Genomic DNA, 22466 nt, shown 5'->3' with positions numbered 1-22466 from the left:
TGTTTTAAACTGTCGTCGTCGCCCCCTCTTTCTTCCTCCTACATGGTCCGTCCCTCTCCAGTTCGAAGCTCGAAGCGGGAGGAAGTAGCTGCTGTGTTGTTGATGTTTGTGAAAGAAGAGAAAACACCAACAGGTAGCCTGCAACAAACAAGCACGAATATATATTAATGTAGTCGTTTATAATAAGTGAGCGGCTGTCAAGACTTTTAAGCCACGTTTGAATTAGTTTGTTTAGTTTGCTGTTGTCATGAAACTAAGATGGGCTTGTTAGCTAGTTAAGTGTGGTAGGAAATTCAAGATGGAGGTTGTGAAACGTTAGTCCATTTGTTTTGAAAGGATAGTTATGTGTTGTCTTTATGTTATAACCTTAAAGATAGCGCTGTTCCACAGGATGGACATGACTACGTGTTTGAAGTCTCTGTTGTTGGCGATCCAGCAGTACAGAGACGGCAGGACAGCGTACAACGCAGCGCAGCTACAGAAACAGGTGGAGGTGAGCTGTCTGATTTAATGTCCCAGCCTGCAGTACCAAGGGCACAGGTGTGGTTTCAGAGTTTATAGGGACACAAGCACGGGGGGTGGAATCACATAAGGAGGCTGGTAACTGCTGTGGTTCAACAATTTAGTTCAATAGTCTTGCAAATAAGTGCCATAAAGTGTGTTGAGAAGGAGAAGGGACCCAAACTTGATCAACATGTACACCCTCTGACAGCATTTGTAATGAAATAAGACAATCCAAATAAATGCTATAATATACATAATACTTGTACAAGTTAAGGTTTATTTGTCAGTTTACGTCAGGTTGTAGAGGGAAATTTCTGCTACGTAGCAGACAATATAAAGTAATACAAAAGCAATCATAAAAATGGTAAAAAGGATGAATTTGAGTTTAAAAGTCTGATAGCTGCTCTGCAGTCTGGTGGTACGGCAGCAGAAACTTCTATATCTCTTCCCAGAATGCAGCAGGATGAACTGGCTGTCCTTTAGTATCCTTTGGGCTCTGTGTAGGCACCTCAAAGATATCACTGATGCTCGGGAGATGGATACCAATGATCTTCTGAGCAGTTTTAATCACCCGCTGCAGAGCCCTGCTGTCCTTTACTGTCCTGGTTGGCTACACTTGTTGCAAATAAAGGCAGGTCTCCATCTGTAGAAGTTCTTTGGATGCATAAAACCTCTTAAAGCCCACCTGGTTACCCTCTTGAGCTACTTCTAAGCTGCTTTGATGGTAAATACTAATATAAATGTTACTTGTCAAGATGGACACGCTACTCATCATTAGATCAGTTAGATTCTCCACAATTCAATTGTTCAGTTCTTTTTACAGAAACATGTCATGTATATTTGTTGTCTATTGTGGCAAACACTTAAGTCAAGTAGTGTTGTTTTTAAATGTGCTATATAAATAAACTTGAACTTGAAACAATGTGAGCACCAAAGTATTAATTCAGATTTACTGCCATGGTGGTCCCTGGCACCTATTTCCAGAAAAAACACCTAAAATAACCAATACCCAAAATAAATAATCAGTGATATCTCCTCAACTATTAGGCCTAGCTGCATAATTCTGTTCTCCTTTGAAAGGTCAGAAGGAAGGAGAAATATAAATCCATTGTACATTAACATATTTATTTTACCATTACAGACTACATGGAGATGCAATACAGAAAAAATTACATTTTCTTCCTCACCTGGTAAAAAAAAAAAGCTATATTTTAATGCAATAAACCATCAAAACCAACACAAGGTAGATTATAATGCACCTGACTATCTTCAAATACACCTGGAATACAACTGTAACTGTAAATTTCATGAAAAGAAACTCATGTACAACAGTTATTACACAATCTTTTCAAAAATATACCATGTTTTGGCCATATTTACTGTTTATATGTTCACTTTTATTGGGAGTTATCTTCAAACCATTATTTCTCTCCATACAACCACGTTCCAAATAACGTGCTATAATAAAGCTTCCAAAACATTAAAATATTGATAAAAACAGTCAATATAAATGACCAAAAGCACTCCCATTCTTTACAGGCCACAGCTTGAGAACAGAACATCCTACAGGGCTGTGAGCTCTTTCTCTTCGTATTGAAGAGACAAATCGATTGATATCTTGCGTGTCTGTGAGTTCAGTGATTTAAACAAATTAAAGCCCGAGCTATTAATTAGGCTATAAAGGCTACTGCATGAGCCTCTGATTATCTCTCCTTAATTGACTCTGACTTGGTAAATCTTTCCCATTTATACAAAAATCACATGGAATACACATGCTCGGTAGATAACAACATGAAATAGACATTTGCATAATAACTAGGCTGAGCATCAGCTGAGGTGATGTTGCCCCACAGTGTGCGCTGACTGTTTGTCTCGAAGCACAGGACAGTGTGATTAGGATCAAACCAAAATAATAAATCTGTTTAAGCTTTGTGTTTACAAGTCAGTGGATTGGTAGGGGTACTGTAGCTTTACTGAAAGTTGGCAGGAGTGTTGCATGCATACCCTCCCTGCGTATACGTTACACCTATGCAGCCTGCGGGGCTCAGGAGCGTTTCTACATGCGCTTGTGTGTGTGTGTTTGCAGGAGGTTTCAGGCCTTAAATGTGAGAAGCTGCTCTCCTCAGGCCACGTGCTTCCCCACGAATGTGTGAGTGGGCTGGTGGAGCTGGCTGGAAACCCAAACACCAGCCCGACCCTGACGAGCTCCATCATCTCCCTGCTGGTTCAACTAGGTAGACTGAACAAATGTACATACATGTGTCAACTTTCACACCACACATGCACCATTACCTAAAAGCTTGAGCTGTTTTGTGTTGGCCTCACATAGGGGGCGTTAGGCGTTAGGTGATAGGTTTCAGATGCACACAAATAGGGATCTCACACAGCCATAAAGATAACCCTTTCTCTGCTGCTAGGTCCAAGACCAAGCATTACTAAAATTCATAAAAAAGATATGTATCTCCACTTTAGTTTGAGGGTATTTGTGTGATGCTTATAGTATCAGCAGTTCCGCTCGTACCTGAAGAACAGTAGATGAGAATACAAATAGATTAAATACAATTTATAGTGTCACTGAGTCATAAAAAAGTAGAGTCCACCTTGATACTTACACATTACCTTAAAGTATGTTGGCAAACATTCCTTATTCTCCTTTTATAGTGACCCTTTAGAGAGATCACTGCCATGCTTTAATCACACAGTGAAGGTAGAAAGCAACACTGTTAGGATTTCCTCCCGGTGAGTGTGTGAATCCTGAGGTAGAAAACCGAATTGGTAGCTCTCTGTCTGAAAAAGAACATTTTTTTTCTTTTTCCCCACCTGCATGCTCTCTCTCCCCCCTCAGCCTGTGATGACAACAGTCGGGAGATTCTTAACAGCAGCTACAACCTCACCAGCACTCTGGCTTCTGTCATCCACTGCCACAGCGCCACCCCAGGAGAGCCCCTGGTATTGCAGGTAAGTCAGTAAATTACAGTCAATGCTCCTTAAAGGACAGAGTAAATTTATTCTTTTTCCTAAAATGAAAATAACTCATCAAGATACAGTCGGTCATGGTTGTGGTACAATCTTTGAATGATTTTGAGACCGGAGAAACCCTCACCTATGCATCATGTTGTCTCGTATGTTTCATTCAGTGCCTGCAGGTGCTGCAGAAACTGACTTACAACACACGCATCTTCCAGTCTGCAAACTACATCCACGAGCTCATCGCTTTCCTCATGACAAATATGTAAGAATCACGTCTCACATCTCCCAGTACGACATAATGAAGCTGTATTTTTTGACATTCAGTTAACCATATTCCCTCGGGTCTTGCGCCACAGCCAGTCTCACAATGACGACATCATCATGCCGTGCCTCGGCCTCATGGCCAACCTGTGTCGTGACAACCACTCGGTGCAGAGTCACATCAAGTCTCTGGTGAGTCTGCTGAACACAGCAAGTTACGCAGGATGTCTGTCTGTGTGTGCAAGACAAGACAAAGCAGAAAAAACAAACAATTATTAGTAATAAGTGGGTGTTTGTGATTTTTACCTGTATTTGCACGTCCTTACTGTAACAAGAAAGGACGTTCAGCAAGCATGGTGGTCTTCAGAGATCCTCACAGTATCTGACTTGTTGTTCAGCATAATATTTCCAAAGTTTATATCTGCGTTCTGCCAGATGACAGGAAAATCTGTGTTTAAAGGACACCAAATTCCAGATCAACATTTTTAAGATGGCAGACAAACACAACATCCACACGGCAGAAAGATTATCTAGTCTTGTGTATGTATGTGTGTGTGTTCCTGTAGGACAATGTGAAGCCGTTCTACCGTACTCTGATCAACTTCCTGGCTCACAACAGTCTGACTGTGGTGGTCTTCACGTTGTCCATACTGGCCAGCCTCACTCTGAATGAGAAGGTTGGAGAGAAGGTAGGTGGGAAACGCTCGCTGCCGGGATCTGCTCACGTTTAAAGTCAGGCCATGGCTGAAAACAATGGTTTTTTTTATTTTAAAGTTGCACACCTGTGAATACTCTGCACCCTTTCTCTACCAAATGAAGAAAGATCTTAACCCTTACTTTTAAAATGAAACAGTCAGGTACAGCAGTGTCATATTTCTACAGCTATTGCAGCATATTTTTGGTCAGTTAACAGTGTAGCCCTATCAGACATGTATGTTGGGACCTACATTATCCGTGCGGTCAGGCCAGCAGCACTTTACAAGCCTTTAGAAAAACATAATGGATGGAAAATGTAGCTTGTTTATGAATAATTATAATATTTCATACCTTTATTTTTGGTTGTGCATAAATTAAGTTTTTTGACTTAACAGCTCATACAACTGTTCCTTATTTCAGTTTGTTCCTCTTTTCACTTCAGCTTTATTTAATGCTGTCTAAATAAACAAGAAAACTCAGTCACATGTTCGTTAATGCCAGACAGACTTATCCCCTCTGTTTCTATTTTTTTTTCTCAGCTCTTTGACGCAAAGAATATCCACCAGACTTTCCAGCTAGTGTTCAACATCATCGTGAACGGCGACGGTACTCTGACAAGAAAGTACTCCGTTGACCTTTTGGTTGACTTGTTGAAAAACCCAAAGATAGCCGATAACCTCACAAGGTACATCACACACACGAACAGCCACATCTCACGCTGAGTTTAACCTCAGAGTTTGATTCAAGGCTTTGTTCACCAGACAGTGAATTCAAGTTGAAAACCATTTTTCCATTTTTAAGGTATCAGCACTTCTCAGCATGTGTGTCTCAAGTTTTAGGACTGCTGCAATCAAAAGACCCGGACTCTGCCGCAAAGGTGAGATGAGAGAATCCTGGAAACAGATATACATTAGGGCCGGGGCGATTTGTTGATGTAATCGATCACTTAAGTACGTCGACTCTCCCAAGACCGCACTTTCGGCGGGAATATTTTAGACAGACACTCAACAACGTGCTGCTCTGTGAGCTTTCTGTGAACTGGAAATAGCTTCACAGCCGCACAACTGCTGTCCACGAATACGTGAAGCAGCATGAACACGTGAAGCAAAAGTAACAGTGCAGACAACAATAACCGTACAGTCTGTGAATCGTTTCAGTTGTTTTCTTTGCCCCACACTGATGCAGAAATACATTTGATTATCATACTGCATTACTCAATATTGAAATAAATCCATGTCAGAAACATTTAAAGTTTTAAGTAAAGTAACCTAATTAATATCTCTTTATTGTTATTATCACAACACATCAGTGATGTGGAAATTTGCTGGGATATGCTGCTGTCATTATTCTAATGTGCTTCATCAGTATGATTGAATAAAATTATTTATTAGACAGGGTTTTGATCTTTATTTTGGATAAATTGGTATGTTAATCGAGTAATAGGCAACATTTTTTTTTTCTTCTTGAGAATACACAAAATTAGTCAATTAAAAAAATGACTAGGTTAGCAGTTATGTACTAGGGCTGCACAATGAATCTAATCGCAATTGCAAATCGTCTTCTCTGTGTGCGCTGCAGTCTGCTCATTATCTCCATCCGCCTCTCACATTTGCCACTATAAGTAGATAAGCCTACGTGCAATGTGAGAAATAATTTATGAGCAGTCTGCCAGTAACTTTTAAGACAACAACCTACAGTAAACCCCCTGCCTGCTCCCCCGCTAATCGTTCAAAACATATTCGGACGCGCCACCGGAGCACCGAGAGAAATGCCGGGCACTCTATGACAGAGAGACATCGGCAGCAGCTGAAGCAGTAAGACGGAAGAAAACTGAGAGAAGATAAAGAAGGTTTGAGTTAAGAAGTTTGTGAAACCTTTCACAGAGCCAATGTGCTTGTCAGTCAGCTAGTCAATCACAGCCTTGATTGGAGAGGACATTAAAAAACATTTGAAAATCATTAAATGTCGAACAGTATAATTATTGATAAGGCTGACCCCAAATAGTCAAAGATTGGATGAGAGCCATTAGATTATTATACTAACAGTATAGCCTACTATTAATTAAACATTATTTAATACACTCATGTGCAGTTCCTTGATAATTAAGCAAGTAGACTCGTAGTACAATTTGTTTCATTATAATCGAATCAGAATTGCTAATCATAATATTGTTCCCAATAATCACACTATGACCTTTTCTCCAAATCGTCCAGCCCTATTATGTACGGCCCTATTACATATTAATCTGTCTATCTTTATATAACTTTCAGACTGCATAAATAGGCTTTACCCTCAAGGACGCCTTGTAAAAGAGATTGTTAACATCAGTAAAGCTGATAACTGTAAAATGACCTGTAGTGCAGGTAAAGGGCAGAAGAAGAAAGCAAAGAATGTAAACTAATCAGTATTACAGCTACAACTAAAAATTATTTTCATTGTTTATTTACCTACCAAATATTGGTAATTTAGCTTTTGGTCTTTAATGATGTCAGAAAATAGCGAGAAATCCTCATTGCAGTTTCACCTTGGTCTGTGCGTGTTGTTTCCAGGTGTTAGAGCTCCTCCTGGCCATGTGCAGTGTCTCCGGTCTGTGTTCGCTGCTGTGCGAGGTGGTTTTCAAACCGGCTGGACCCAAACTCAGGGCTGCAGGCCGCAGGCAGGGGGCCGGACTAGAAGGTGGACGCAAAGCTGAGTCCGGGCTTGCCCTTGTGCAGTGGCTGAGCTCACCTGTGGAGGGAGCTGAGTCCTGCTCGCTCCAGGCCCTGCAGCTGCTGAGTGAGCTGCTCGAGGTACGGCATCCCTCCAGGGACACACAAGGCACTGACAGATTTGTCACGTGTAGAAGTTTGACAATAAGACTGTAAGTTTAAGACCAGGTTCATCTATGAGTCCTGCTAAGTGAGATTAGATTGATTCAGTCTGAATCAGTTAGTTACATTTAAATAGTCTCTCGGCCACAATACTTGTCATTTCAACTATAAAACCTGCAGCAGTTTTCAGCGCAGCACTGAATTATAGCCAAACCTGTTATATTAAAACACAAGCATGAACCCAAATTAGGACTGAGTAGACTGTATTTAATGTGTTACATTTAATGTATAAAGTCACTTTATTATTGTTAAGAGCTGCACCTCTTAAATGTAGAGCTGATTAGCACGATTAAAAAAATAAATATATCTATCTGCTATTATTTTGACTGATATTGCAATAGCAATGTTATTTGTGATATTGGCGTCTTAAACGTCACCAGGACTTCCCCTTTTTGTTTATTTAAAGCCTATTTTGAAGAATATAATTTTTTTTCTGCATCAACACAGAGGTCAAATTTCTGAAATGGTAAATGTTGCCTTAAGACAAGTAGCGAAACAAAATTGAAAACTGAAATGTCACAATTATGCATTTTATCAGTAAATATTGGTTTAAAAATCAAGTAAACAAGCCGCAGTTTTTCGATACTCAGTGGTACGGGCACATTTTGGGTAGCGCTAACAAATTAGTTTCGATTCCCATTCCTACTCTTTGTGTTGCCTTGTGGAAAACGTTTCCCTTCCCTTCTGGCTTGCTGCTTTTATTTTTGTACATTTCCCAAAACTAGATAGTCTCAAATCTAATCCCCTCTTTCCATAAGTGCCACTTTGTTTACAGTCGCTCTATGATCGTCTTGCGTGCAGTCCGTGTTTGACAGCATGACTTCGCTGTAGGTCTAATAGGTTTAGGTAAAGGTTGTAGCTGCTAACTTACTTCCTGCTGTCTCTTTTCCCCTCCATGTGTCCTCTCCTCTCTCTCCATCCAGGAGGCGTTGGGAGCAGAGAGTGTATCTGAATGTGTGCTGAGCTTCATAGAAATGTTGCTTCCGGTCCTGTTAGGGCTGCTGAAGGGCCTCGATCCTGCGCAGGGAGACGCTCACCTCAGGAAACAGTGCCACCGCATCACACATGTCACCAGTCTGCTGCTCAATATCCTCACTTATCAATACCCTCAACAATACCTCACTGTGCCTGTCTGCTGTTTGTGTGTATTTGTTTGTTTCTGTTTGTTTTGAAGCCTTAACTCCTCCACTCCTGTGTGCCGAGGACTCCACCAGATCACTGGTGTCCCGTCAGGTGAGCGCTCAGCTCTGCCTCTCCCAGGTTGAGTCCCTCCTCTCCTGTTGTCATAGCAACAGCCCTCTCACCTGCCTCCCTCCTGGATCTGACAGCGACCTCAGGTGAGTGAATGCTGTGGTTCTGATCGCCAGGTTTGCTGTAGCTGCCCGTAACTGCTCAGGTATTTTAAGTTGCATGCGTTTAGAGCTTGAAGCCTTTTAATGAATTGGCTCCATCGATCAGTGATCCATGTTGGGATCACAGTTTCATACAGTAAAGTGTTTGGATGAGTTACTTTTAAAGCTGATGTTTGCTTGTTAGAGGCAAATTGACAGTGATTGGATGAGTATACTCATTTTCATTTGTCTGCCAATTTGATTAATTAAAATTTCTTCTGGTTATCAAATATTTTCTGGACACATTTGTTCTTCGGGATTTTTATATTATTATCTGTATGTTTACAATTATAGATTTAAATGTGTCACAGATAGACTTTGGCATTTTAGCATTTTGCAGAAAATCACAGAGAGAAACTTTTATCTGGTATTACATAACGACACAGACACGGTGGATATTTTACAAGCAGAGACCAGGTAAAGCACCAGTGAACACACCAGTGCACGTCATTCGGTAAGACGTGAATTGAAGGGGAAAAGCAAAACGGGTAGATTCAAGTAGTGAGTAAACACTGAAAAAAGGTGGAGAATGAAGTAGAATTTTAATGGTGAAATAAACTAGTATATATAGAAATATACACTGCAGCCACCGCAGTTACACTTCATTATGTGGGAAACACTCGACATGCCATTTAAAGGTTATTAATTGTTGCAGGAATCTTGTGACCATAAGGCTGATGCTGAAAGTATTTGTTGGTTAATCAATCAGTTTAATGATGAACATTTTCTAGTTCCTTGATATAGTTTTAAAGGGGTTCATGGTGTGTCGAGCCATCAGAGCAGTTGTTGTCTGTGTGGTTTCTGCTTTTGCTGATAAGTTTGTAGACTTCCTCAGAGCATGAGGAAGAGCAGGTTCCTTATTAAACTAACTTTCAAGTTTTTGCTTGAAAAACACATTTGCAGTCCGGAGCTGCCCTCGTTACTTTGCAGATAAAGAGTTTTAAAACTTTTAATGAGCATATAAAATACAATGCTGCCCAACAGCATTTAAATTAAAAACTTAGCTCTACTGCAGCAGCTCCGGCATTAAAATGCTGCTTACGTTTTGCAATGCCCTCCGACTATTATGATCAGCCCAAAAGGACGCATGCCACTCCATTGCTGTGTGACCTCCAATGGCTACACATGGCCTCCAGAATCAGATTCAAGTCACTAATGCTGCATACAGAGTGACTACTGGGTCTGCACCCATCTTACGTTCCTTCTCGGCCTCTACGCTCGTCCAACGAACGCCGCCTGGCTCTGCCATCCCGAAACACAAAGCAATCCCAGTCCCAGCTGTTCTCATCTGTGACACCACGATGGTGGAACGAGCTACCGCACGCCATCAGAGCAAGGGCCCATCTCTTCCGGGAACATTTCCTCTTATAAGACCTCAAACCTCAAACATGCACAAACAACCCCTACAATTATCTTGTATTGATTGCACTTGTTGTTAACTTCTTTTCCTAGGTATTTACCGCAATGATGCGTCATGTGCCATTAGCGCTTACTAGTCTTCACGGCTGCTCAGTTGTAGATCTCGTGCTGTATTTGATGCTCTGTTAATGATTGTATGTTGTTCCTCAAATGTAAGTCGCTTTGGATTAAAGCGTCTGCCAAATGAGAAAATGTATTTTCTCAGTAATAATAATCCTGCTGTATAATAAAGTATAAAAGTATTCGTGGAGGCAAAAGGAGCTCTGTCTACTTTGAATGCAGGACCTTTGTTTGTAATGAAGTATTTGCAGTGATATTGCTACTTTTACTTAAGTAAAATACCTGAATACTTCCTCCACCGCTGCAGCTTTAATACAAAACCGTTAAAGTTGTGTGTTTTCTGTATCAGTCAGGTGTGTGCAGAAGCTCTGCTGAGGACTCTGGAGTTAATGAGCAAACTGAGGCAACAGGTGAAGGACATGGAGACCAGCTTCTACAGGATGTTACAGGTACACACACAGCCTGATGTCACTATCTTTGAGGGGACCCGTCATTGAGAGATTGCCTTCCCTTTAACCTTTACCCCTGAACCTTAACCATTACAACTAAAGTGCGATTCATGCTTCTGCGTTGAATCGACGGCGTAGCCTTTGAGTAGCCCCATAGCCTACCCCGTACCGTACGCCGTTGATACAGATGCACAAGTAGAAATGCATAGCTACGTATAAATCAAGCTTAACCCTAACACCAAGTCTTAACCTTTAATGAGCCCTTTAAACATGTGGGGTCCAGCATTTTGTCCCCACAAAGGTGTCGGACCCACAAGTATAGTGAGCTCCTGGTTTTTCACATACTCATCACCTCTTTGCTACACTCTGCTTCATCATCTGCTTTCGTTACTGTTGTTCGCTTTCCAGGACCAGAGGATCGTGACTCCGCTCTCTCTGGCCCTGACGTCCCACCACAGAGAGCGTGTTCAGACTGGACTCGCTCTGTTGTTTGAAGCCACACCCCTGCCAGACTTCCCCTCACTGGTGTGAGTCACTCTGTGAAAATCATCATTTCAAAAGTTCCTCTGCTAGAAGTGACTTGCTGTTATCTGAACCCCACAGCTGCCAATCATGTCAAGTCTGACTCATTTGGTTTATAATTCATCTCCCAAACCAACAATTTTTAAGCAACACATTTGGTTTAAAATATTCTGTTTTTTACAACCTGGGTCATATTTTCATAGTTTTATGCTGATAGGTTTTATGAAGATATTTAGCTTACCAACGTAAATGCAGATATCTGGGGACACAGTGTGTTTTGGGGAACTGGCTTTGTAGGGAGGGGGTGGTATTTTTTAGTTGAGTACTTTTATAAATCTAGCTGTCTCTTCCTAGTTTCTCCAACTTGCCAATCTCAGCTTTAAGTCTTAACATACACTACCGTTCAAAAGTTTGGGGTCACATTGAAATGTCCTTATTTTTGAAGGAAAAGCACTGTACTTTTCAATGGAAATAACTTTAAACTAGTCTTAACTTTGAAGAAATACACTCTATACATTGCTAATGTGGTAAATGACTATTCTAGCTGCAAATGTCTGGTTTTTGGTGCAATATCTACATAGGTGTATAGAGGCCCATTTCCAGCAACTATCACTCCAGTGTTCTAATGGTACAATGTGTTTGCTCATTGGCTCAGAAGGCTAATTGATGATTAGAAAACCCTTGTGCAATCATGTTCACACATCTGAAAACAGTTTAGGTCGTTACAGAAGCTACAAAACTGACCTTCCTTTGAGCAGATTGAGTTTCTGGAGCATCACATTTGTGGGGTCAATTAAACGCTCAAAATGGCCAGAAAAACAGAACTTTCATCTGAAACTCGACAGTCTATTCTTGTTCTTAGAAATGAAGGCTATTCCATGCGAGACATTGCTAAGAAATTGAAGATTTCCTACAACGGTGTGTACTACTCCCTTCAGAGGACAGCACAAACAGGCTCTAACCAGAGTAGAAAAAGAAGTGGGAGGCCGCGTTGCACAACTGAGCAAGAAGATAAGTACATTAGAGTCTCTAGTTTGAGAAACAGACGCCTCACAGGTCCCCAACTGGCATCTTCATTAAATAGTACCCGCAAAACACCAGTGTCAACATCTACAGTGAAGAGGCGGCTGCGGGATTCTGGGCTTCAGGGCAGAGTGGCAAAGAAAAAGCCATATCTGAGACTGGCCAATAAAAGATTAAGATGGGCAAAAGAACACAGACATTGGACAGAGGAAGACTGGAAAAAAGTGTTGTGGACGGATGAATCCAAGTTTGAGGTGTTTGGATCACAAAGAAGAACGTTTGTGAGACGCAGAACAAATGAAAAGATGCTGGAAGAATGCCTGACGCCATCTGTTAAGCATGGTGGAGGTAATATGATGGTCTGGGGTTGCTTTGGTGCTGGTAAGGTGGGAGATTTGTACAGGGTAAAAGGGATTCTGAATAAGGAAGGCTATCACTCCATTTTGCAACGCCATGCCATACCCAGTGGACAGCGCTTGATTTGGAGCCAATTTCATCCTACAACAGGACAATGACCCTAAACACACCTCCAAATTGTGCAAGAACTATTTAGAGCAGAAGCAGGCAGCTGGTATTCTATCGGTAATGGAGTGGCCAGCGCAGTCACCAGATCTGAACCCCATTGAGCTGTTGTGGGAGCAGCTTGACCGTATGGTACGCAAGAAGTGCCCATCCAACCAATCCAACTTGTGGGAGCTGCTTCTGTGGGGTGCAATTTCTCCAGATTACCTCAACAAATTAACAGCTAGAATGCCAAAGGTCTGCAATGCTGTAATTGCTGCAAATGGAGGATTCTTTGACGAAAGCAAAGTTTGATGTAAAAAAGATCTTATTTCAAATACAAATCATTATTTCTAACCTTGTCAATGTCTTGACTCCATTTTCTATTCATTTCACAACGTATGGTGGTGAATAAGTGTGACTTTTCAGGAAAACACAAAATTGTTTGGGTGACCCCAAACTTTTGAACGGTAGTGTATATCTATTGTAAATCCATATTCTTTAAAAGTGAAAATAGTCATTTAGCTTAGTTTTCATTTTAAAATAAGTTGTTTCGATAAAGTTGTACATCCGTGGTTTTTATTCACGGCTTGTTGTAGCATCTGTTCACTTGTTTATATTTGAACTCAAGATTGAAGTCGGGACCAATACTGAATCATCCAACTGAAAACAGCAATTCATAGAAATGTCTTAATGTCTACTGGTGTTGAAATGGATTTATGTGAATACAAAGTAGTCCTCAGTTTCCCACTCTGCTGTTGTTCATGCCGTTAATCAAACTTTCAATATTTCTAAAGTTTGGGAGAAAGTATCGCCGCCAACAACGCCTATCGCCAGAGGGAGGCTGAGCTGTCCGTCAAACGTGTTGCTGTGCAGGAAGTCCCGCTCTCCAGGATGAACACCAGCGTCCTGGACTCTTCCAGTGGTTCCAGCAGGAGTGTGCACAGTCTGGTTGAAAAGATACAGAATGGCTTAGAGGTAGAGTATGGTGTGTTGAGGAAAAAGGATGCACTGATATTGGAAAGTTATATTGCTGAGATTGGTGCTTATATTCAATATTCATAATTTTCACATTTTAGAATTTACCGTCCGCATGATCAAAGCAGTCTTACGGGAATATGTTTTCTGTTTTGACTTTTTGTTGGTATTTTAGGTCATTGGGTCGTTGGACCTATTGGCACTTCGGACCATTTTGTGTAAATGCATCATTTTAAATGCCTACATTGTTAAAATTTGTTATTTATGCTTTCACAATTAAGAGTTAAATAGTGCAGCGTAGTGCAGACTTGCCTTAGAGCGACGACTAGTGTTCACCATGCTGAATAACACTGTGGTCATTAATCACTGAAGCGAGTTCAACCAACCTCACACATCTATTCTCAACTTTTATTTTGACTTTTGTAGTGGACCATAATGTGTTTTTCGTGACTTTTGTAGATTCACAGTGATCTTACAGTCAGATGTGTCAGCATGTAGTTTAATTCTGTAGACACGTCGCCTAGTGGGTCTAAACCTCTTAGGGGATTGCAAGATAATTCAAAGTCACAAGATCATAAGCTTCAACGCCCTAAAAAGTTTTCCCATAAAACATCCTGAGAGGACAAAATTACTCTTTGATTAACAGCTCAACAGCTTTAGGCATATGCATCCAGCATCAAGGGGTCACAAATAGACTATAATAACTTTGTTTTTAGGCATCACAAGCTACAAAGTTTGGGAACAACCGTCTAGCTGGTCAACAGTTGTAAAGCTGTAGAACATTTCACTCTTTTCAATTAAAGAAAAACTTTTAAATCTTCTTGGTGCCAAACAGCCTGGTGAAAACATTAAAATGAACCGTGTCACGTGCTTTCAGCTGTATTTGAGTGTGTGAAAGTGTCTTTTTGTTGTTTGTAGCTGCAGGAACAGGCGAAGGACTCGCACGTCTCTGAGATCATCGACATTTATGAACAGAAGCTCTCTGCATTTGCGGTGAGTGTGTTTGTCAGACGAAAGAGGAGAATTTACTGCTAGACGTTAACTTGGCAGCTGACCTGATGAATATTTGATCTTTTTTTTAAATTTGACTTATATTGCTGTTTTTAAAACAGGGGAAGTGACTGAAGGAACGTTTCCTGCTTTGTTTCTTAAACCTTACAATAAATCCTGCTTTTTATCAAAGGCTCCTGTTTAAGTGTAATATTGTATTGATCATTTTTGTCCTATTTTTTTATACATGGGGCAACAAAATATTACATGAATAAGAAATTACTAATAAGATAAATCAATCTCTTATAACATCAAAGCAAAACTGCTGCCTCAAAAATGACCATAGACATTGAATCAATTCCTTTTTGACACAATAAGAACTGAACATTACAGGATTCACAAAGATAAGATCACATGAAATCACATTAGATCGTTAAAGGTTGTCTGTGTTTTTAATAATAACCTGTTTGACCAGTAAACTGTATTTACAAATTGAGATAACTGGAATCTATAATTATGACGAAAGTGGATAATTCAGTTTACTTTGTAAAATGATGCTTGGCTCAGTTTTTTTGAAGACTAGCATGTCTTTGTGTCTCCCCGTCAGTCTAAAGAGAGTCGACTGCAGGACCTGTTGGAGGCAAAGGCTCTGGCTCTTTCTCAGGCCGACCGTCTCATCGCTCAGTATCGCTTCCAACGAGCTCAAGCAGAGGCCGAGGTAACATTCACACACTTCCACCAGTGCATTTCACACAGAGTGGGACAGGAATAAGGCTAAACAATTAGCTGATTAATCAAATTGACAGAAAAATGTATTAATCAGTCATTTGAGTCGCTTATCAAGCAACAATGCCAAACATTTACGGTTACCTACCCCCTTAAACCTGCTACTTATTTCAGTTTTATGTCACTGTAAACTGAATATCTTTCGGTTTTTGACTGACCAAGCAAGACATCGATAATGAAAATTATTAGTCGCAGCCCCAACTGTAATTATAGACTTCATTTAGGTTATATCACAATGTTATTTAAATTATGTTCACATTAAATAAAGAATTCATGATTTGATTATATGTGATTTGTGAAGCTGGATGGTAAAGAGCTTTAAACAAACTTAGCCATCCGGATGCTCAGAAGGATCATTAGTAGTACGACGGTGCTGATGGAGTCCAGGCAGTCTCACCATCCACAGCATAAATATCCCACTGCTGATCTTTATTTATCCGCTCTGCGTTTCTTTTGTGCGCAGGCCTGTAAGCTGGGCTGCCTGCTTAAGGAGGCGGAGCGTCGGCGCGAGGATCTGCAGGGCGAGCTGAGCAGCCAGGTGCTGGAGGTGGAGCGCTCCAAGGCCGACATGGAGGAGCTGCTGCAGCACAACGCCAGGCTGCAGCAGGACTCGGAGGAACACCAGGCCCTGAAAGGGGCTTACAACGCCCTGCTCAACAGGTCAGAGGCAGACAGGCCCGTTGGATAGAAGAAACACCACAGATTCATATAAATTGTATCTGAAGGTCTCAAAAAACATTGAGTTCAGCTACTGCAAACCACAGTAGCTAGAAAGCTCATGTCATAATGGGAAAATGTTGATGTTAGAAAAACTAAAATTAACTTTAATTCAGTTAATCCTTCTATGAATTGTCTGCCATATCTGGGTCACGTTAATTGATATAAGTAGGGATTACTGAATGCAGCTGGGAAGTACTGACACAACTGTGACATATATGTCAATACATTACACATACAAATAATTGTAGGGCTTTTTGTCCCTACTGGGTTTCTGTCATTCTTTGACCAAAATGTCTGTGAAAAAATTATTGAACTCGAACCCTGAAATTAGGCACCCTGCAGGTTTAGATCTAACACATTAGTAATCCAACCGATTATTCTGTTTAAAAAAGCGATGTGTTACATGCCTGATCCAACATTTCTGCCAGGGTTTATGAGTAACAGTAGATAGATGTTGGCGTCTACTAGCCAGCCAGTAGCTTCTCTTGTTGATCAAAGTAAAAGATTTGTTATTTCTTCATGTGTTCTTAACTGTTAAGACCATCGAAGAAGAATCAAACAAACAGTTCATCTTATTTAGATAAAGTTAAAAATACTCAGATCATTTGGACTCTCTAGTCACCAGAGTCTGTAACCTCAGGTCACTAAAGCCTCAGTGTAAATGTCTGACTTTGGCGACTTTAAGCAGTTTTTAAGAGACTTTTTTTTACAAAAATACCATCAGAATCCTAAAGACTTTTTTATCACATATTAAATCTACACCTGAGGACCTAAATACCAAAATGAATATAATATAGCGGTTCAGACCAAAGGAGGGAAGGCAGCCTGAAGGCTTCAGGTTTGCTGGATGTGTAGTAGTTTTCAGGTGTGTAACGGGTTGTTTTTCTGTGCAGGTTCAATGAGAGCGAGCGGCTGCTGAAGGAGCTGCAGGCGGCTCACATCTCGCTCACCAAACAGAACGACAGTCTGAGGAAGAACCACGAAGCGCTGCAGCTGCAGCATGAAAAGTAATGCACACACACATCATTTAGCAGTGCTGTTTATATAAATACAGCAACCGTTTCACACACCGCGCAGGTCCAGGTGGCAGCGGCCTCTCCAAATTCTGTCTCTGTCTTTCTCAGGATGGCGTCGGCGTTGGAAGAGAGAGAGGAAGAGATCAGGTCCCTCCAAACAGACCTGCAGCAGAAGAACAGTGACATCGCAGGTTGGTCAGACATCAACATCAGTCAGCTTAAATAAGTCTTTGAGCTGCTGGCATTCGTTTAGTGTGTCCTATTGCTGAAATTGCATGAATGATTTCAAATTTGCTTCAAACTAACGCGTGTTTAAAGCACCGGCTTCCTGGATTTTGAACATTTCTCACTTGGTTCTGCCCCATCGGGCATAGGGTTGAACGATTTATGGTGAAAAATTATTACTTTAAGGAATCTGTCACTCTTTCCAGGATTCCTGGGATGAATTTTAATTTAACCACAGAGCTGCAGGTTAATGAATCCTATAAAGATGCTTATTTCTTCCATAATCAGTAGTTTATTTCAGGAGGCAGTAGACTACACAGTTTAGCCATGTTTCCATCCAATTGTCATGCGAATTTTAAGTGTCGCAAAAAGAAAAAAAAAAAGAAATATGTGCGTTTCCATCAGCTGGTTTGGCGAATAAACCAGGCGGCTGTGGCTCAGGAGGTAGAGCGGGTTGGCTCCCGCGGTTCAATCCCTGGCTCCCCCTGGTTGCGTGTCAAAGTGTCCTTGGGCAAGATACTGAACCCCGATTTGCCCCTGGCGGCTGTTCCGCCAGTGTATGAGTGAGTGTGAATGTTAGTTTCCGTTTGAGCACTTAGGCTCAGTGTATGAATGTGTATGACTGGTGAATGCAGATGTAGTGTAAAAGCGCTTTGAGTTTTCGAAAAGACTAGAAAGGCGCTATAAAAGTACGGAGCATTTACATTTACAGTAAGCGTAGTTACGTCAGTAGTTGACGTTACAGATGGCTGTAAATAAGCAAGATGTCTGGCTTCCAAACCAGAAACAAAACCAGTCACATGAACCTGATGGCCATTGATCTTAGAAAAATGGAGAGAGATTCTCAGAAATGTGTTTCAAGCGGGCAAATTGCTACCAGCCATGTCTCCACACGTTATGGGAATATCTGGTGTTATGCCGAGTTTTGCATCCTGCCGAGAATTCCATGCACCTCAAAATACTGGTAACATCACTGGTAATAAATGGTTTGAAGTTATATATTTTATCAACGTTTAGAGTCGTTAATATTTTGTTAGACTCACTAAAGTAGCGTTCATAGAGATTCAGCAAAAATATGCGGTGATGTCCCCGTTTGATCAGTGTGCAGAGCAAATGATCTGAAAAGGACCTTTAAGAGGTGAATGCATAATTCGGCAGAACAGATGATGAAGGCTACCTGCCCAGATTTGCATCCACCTCTTTTCTCAGCACAAATGAGCGTCACCAGCTGCGAGGTGCATGTATTTTAAGCAAGCGTAAAAACTGTTTTGCAAAATTTAGGATTTATTTTTTCTTCGAAATTTACCGTTTCCGTCAACCTTTTCTAATGCGATACGTCAAAATGCGCATTAAAAAACGTTGATGGAAACACGGCTATTGTCAGATTTTCTGCCGCAAATAAAAATGTCCCGACAGCTCTGACGAGCTTAGGGCCCCAACCACACTACTCAGTTAGTAGTTAGTTTAGAAACGGAGAATTAAAACGAATACGATCTCCGTCCACGCCAGCGTTTTAGCTGTGTTTTGGAGTTGATCTCTGTCTATATTAAACGACTGAAAACACACATCTATTGGCCGTTCAGGTACACGGGTCAGAGTAAACATGAAGCAGTTGGCCTATTCCGTAGTTACAGAAGATTTGGCAAAATAATAAATAAATACAGACAAAGAATCAGAGCAGGTTTTTTTTGCATGCACCAATAATGAGCTGGGACTGTAACTGAATGTAAAGTTGGAGTGTGGCGGAACACAGAGTGGGAGTCGTCGCAAAGTAAACGCCGACTTGCACAGTACAAGTGTAGGCAGCGTGTTATTTGCACTGTACAGAATATTTTAATAATATAAGACCCAATGAGAGAGCCAATGCGTGAGCGGCTGCGTCATCGTTTCTAAAGTCCTCCGTTTTGGGCCGTCTTCACTAAAAAGCCCTCCGGAGTTTTGAAACGCAAAACGGGGTCGGCAGCGTTTCCAAACTTTATCTTCGTTATCGCCGTTGTAGTCTGGACGGGAAGTGCAAACGTAGCAAAAGGACTCAGTAGTGTGGATGGGGCCTAGGAATCATCCCGAGGGCGGCTGCTGTTTTACAAATGAAACCTTGTTAGACTGGTAATCTGCGTGGGACGGCTAACCGATCTGTCGTTTAGAAAAACACAGAATGTTGACTGTTAGCGTCTGACTGATGCTGTCACCATGTCGGAAGAGCAATACTGTGAGATTACTGCAGCTTTTTAACAAACTCGAAGGAAATGATGCTGCAGACAAACAGAACAGTACGTTTCTACAGAACCCCAGATTACAGTTAGTGACGTGAACATTAACAGACTAAATCACGATAAAAGTTGCATATAAATGTACATTTTAATCTTTAATGAGTGCAAACTGAGGTCTGTGTATGTGCTCCCAAACCAATAATAACGACGACTTAATAACGACACTTCAAGGTTGGTTTTTGTGACAGCGAGGTTGTAATGTAGCTGTGTGGGGATGGTGTCTTTGTTTCAGTACACATGTGCACACAAATATACAGATTTTGGGGACAAACCTCGGTCAAGCCCAGGAGCTCGTGCCCCGATGTTCAACCCTAATGTGCTTCAATAAATGTTCCTGTCAGGTCTGCGTGGTGAGCTGCGGGACGAGGTAAGGAAGGTGGAGGAAAAGGATCAAGAGAGGAGAGATCTGGAGGAGACGGTGGATGTTTTGAGGAAGGAACTTAACAAGACGGAGCAGGCCAGGAAGGATGCCAGCATCAAGGTAATGAAGAGTTTGTGTCTAGGTAGAAAAACACAAACGCCGTCGGGCGTCCTGGACAGGTTTGTTTAGAGTCTGGTCACACTCCACTTCATCTGACATCTGCTATCTGTCTACTTAGGGCAGAGGTTTTCAAAGTGGGAGTCGTGGCAATACTCTTATTTTACACCGCCACTGGTGCTGTTACCAAAGAATCTTTGCAAAAAAGAAAAAAATTGGCAAAGCAGCCAAACTGAAACTCCTACTTGAAGCAAATGCTGTCTCATTGGTTTCAAATGAACTCAAAAATAATGAAGCTATGGAGAAATGCACTTTATAATAATGTGTGTACATTTTGTACATGCACTTTTGCTGTAGAATTTTTTGAAAGCAAGCTTAAGGAAGACTATATTTCTGAAGACAATGATTGTTTTACCTCTTTGCACATCTTTAGATATGAAATAATCAAATTAATCTAAAAAGTTCAGAAACTAACTTTCTTTGCATTAATTTGATTTCCAATCAAGACACACTGGTAAGAATTGCAGTCATTGTTAATACAGACTTTGATAAATGATGATGATGATAATAATAATAGAAATTAAAAATTTTTTTTTTCGTTTGACAACCCTAGAAATAATATATTAGTTATCAAAAGGAGATCACATAGAATAGCCTGAATGTGTGTGATTCGGTTAAAGAGAGTGTTCAGAGATACAGTAGTTTTGGGGAAGCAATGGACTCTGTCAGAGTCAGAAACTAATAAAGGCCTCAGGACAGACCTTTTGTTATGTATTTGGTGTAGTCTGAAGTCATGTCAAACAGAAATATTAGGTCATCTTGGCTCAATTGAGTGTCTGTGTGATGAATTTACAACATCGTGATCCTTAGTTATCCAGGAATTGAGTGAAACTAAGGGTGTGAGGGGGTCGTCTTTTTCTTTGTCTGAGGGGAGGCCCACAGTCCCAGACTTTGAAAACCACTGACACAGTGTGTTTGTTTTTTTTCCTGTAGTTGGCTTGATTTTGTTCTCTTTTCTAACAAACCGTTGTTTACTGAACTACAGCAACTGATGCAGGAGGAAACGCTCCAAAGTCTGAATAAATTCTGTCAATCATGGTTGGTTCAAAACTTTTCAAAAGTTTTCTTTGAAGCATTTGTTTAAGTTCAAGTGAAATGAATTCAGTCTTTATTGTCCTATGTGGGAAATGTGTAAAAAGGTATACACATAGCAGTAAAACTGTTTAGTGTTAACAAAGAGATTAAAAAACATAAAACCAGTAAATAAGTTTTTAAAAAGTTTTGGGTTGTTACTAAAAAGTGTCCTGTATTCATCACGTCGGGCATAAATACTCAGGTAAATCATGCCTCGACGCAAAGCTGCAGAGAACTGAACCTTTTCCCGTTTTCCAGGCGTCGTCTCTGGAGCTGCAGAAGAGCCAGCTGGAGGTGAAGCTGAAGCAGAAAGAGGACGAGCTGAACAAACACTCTGCGATGATCTCCATGATCCACAGCCTCAGCAGCGGCAAGATGAAGAGCGACGTCAACCTGTCGCTCTGAGGACGCTCAGCGATTCTAGATTTTAAAAACACTTTATGGACTATGATCTTAATTTTTAAACGTATAGAACTTTTTTATAATTAAACACAATGAAATATACTAAACTAAACGTGTATTTTAAAGTGGAGGTCATGTTGAAGTCTTTGCGTGTCTTGTATGTGTCTGTGTTTGTAATGTTTAGTAAATAAATGATGGATCTGTATGTAAGTCCAAGTTAAATGTAAGTGTGTTGCCCTCTATAGTCAGTCAGACCTGTATAATACATTTTTGTTACATGCTGACTGGCCGCCCATTCTTGAAAATGCATGTATTATTTTATGTCACCTTCCCTAAAGTAGATCTGCTTGAGTCCGCAAACTCCCCATTGACACAATTTTGTCCAAAGGAACAACATCAGAGAACAGGATATAGGAACAATAAGGAAACTCCAACTATGAACTAAATTGTCATTCTTAGTTAAGTTCCTGATGAATATTTTGTGAAGAATCATATGAGGGTGACCTAATGTATCAGGAACACCCAGTGACGTCAAGTAAGATCATGATGCGCATTTTCTCTGGTGTCTTATTTCTTACAGTTGAAATGACAAACAAAACTTAAACTTTTCCTTTTCTTCCTACCTGCTGTGATGGCAATAAAAAACAGTTGCAGCTTTCTGATCGGCGAGGCGACCAACAGACCAGATATCATGGAGTCTTAAGGTTATTATGTAAAGTCATGTACAAAGTTCGAATATATCAGACTGAATTTGTTGTGCAGATTCAGCGATGAGGCTGCTGTTTGTCAACAGTAAGAAAG

General features: G+C 40.8%; 1 protein-coding gene across 1 annotated transcript; it reads left to right on the top strand.

The window, feature by feature from the left end:
- Positions 1-44: 44 nt before the first annotated feature.
- Positions 45-21887, top strand: cip2a (cellular inhibitor of PP2A). The gene is made up of 22 exons (XM_038732533.1): positions 45-133; positions 391-493; positions 2591-2738; positions 3350-3462; positions 3642-3736; positions 3831-3927; positions 4302-4424; positions 4971-5116; positions 5233-5308; positions 6981-7220; positions 8225-8387; positions 8491-8638; positions 10521-10620; positions 11029-11147; positions 13464-13644; positions 14563-14637; positions 15242-15352; positions 15884-16080; positions 17034-17147; positions 17265-17347; positions 19993-20132; positions 21522-21887. The coding sequence occupies exons 2-22, from the start codon at positions 392-394 to the stop codon at positions 21666-21668; spliced, it is 2718 nt and encodes a 905-aa protein (XP_038588461.1). The 5' UTR covers positions 45-133; position 391; the 3' UTR covers positions 21669-21887.
- The last annotated feature ends 579 nt before the right edge of the window (positions 21888-22466 follow it).

Source organism: Micropterus salmoides, unplaced genomic scaffold (genome assembly GCF_014851395.1).
Source record: "Micropterus salmoides isolate LMB-PRFRI ecotype aquatic unplaced genomic scaffold, ASM1485139v1 Ms_hic_scaffold_1, whole genome shotgun sequence".
NCBI classification, from domain to species: Eukaryota; Metazoa; Chordata; class Actinopteri; order Centrarchiformes; family Centrarchidae; genus Micropterus; species Micropterus salmoides.
The sequence above is the reverse complement of the archived record's forward strand: the minus strand, read 5'-3'. Positions and strand labels throughout refer to the sequence as shown.

What these genes read in the sequence shown, in the direction of transcription:
- cip2a (XM_038732533.1), top strand. Translation starts at nt 392, where the DNA reads ATGGACATGACTACGTGTTTGAAGTCTCTGTTGTTGGCGATCCAGCAG. An exon ending in AGCTACAGAAACAGGTGGAG is followed by an intron (nt 494 to 2,590) that starts GTGAGCTGTCTG and finishes GTGTGTTTGCAG; the next exon opens with GAGGTTTCAGGCCTTAAATG. An exon ending in ATAGCCGATAACCTCACAAG is followed by an intron (nt 5,117 to 5,232) that starts GTACATCACACA and finishes TCCATTTTTAAG; the next exon opens with GTATCAGCACTTCTCAGCAT.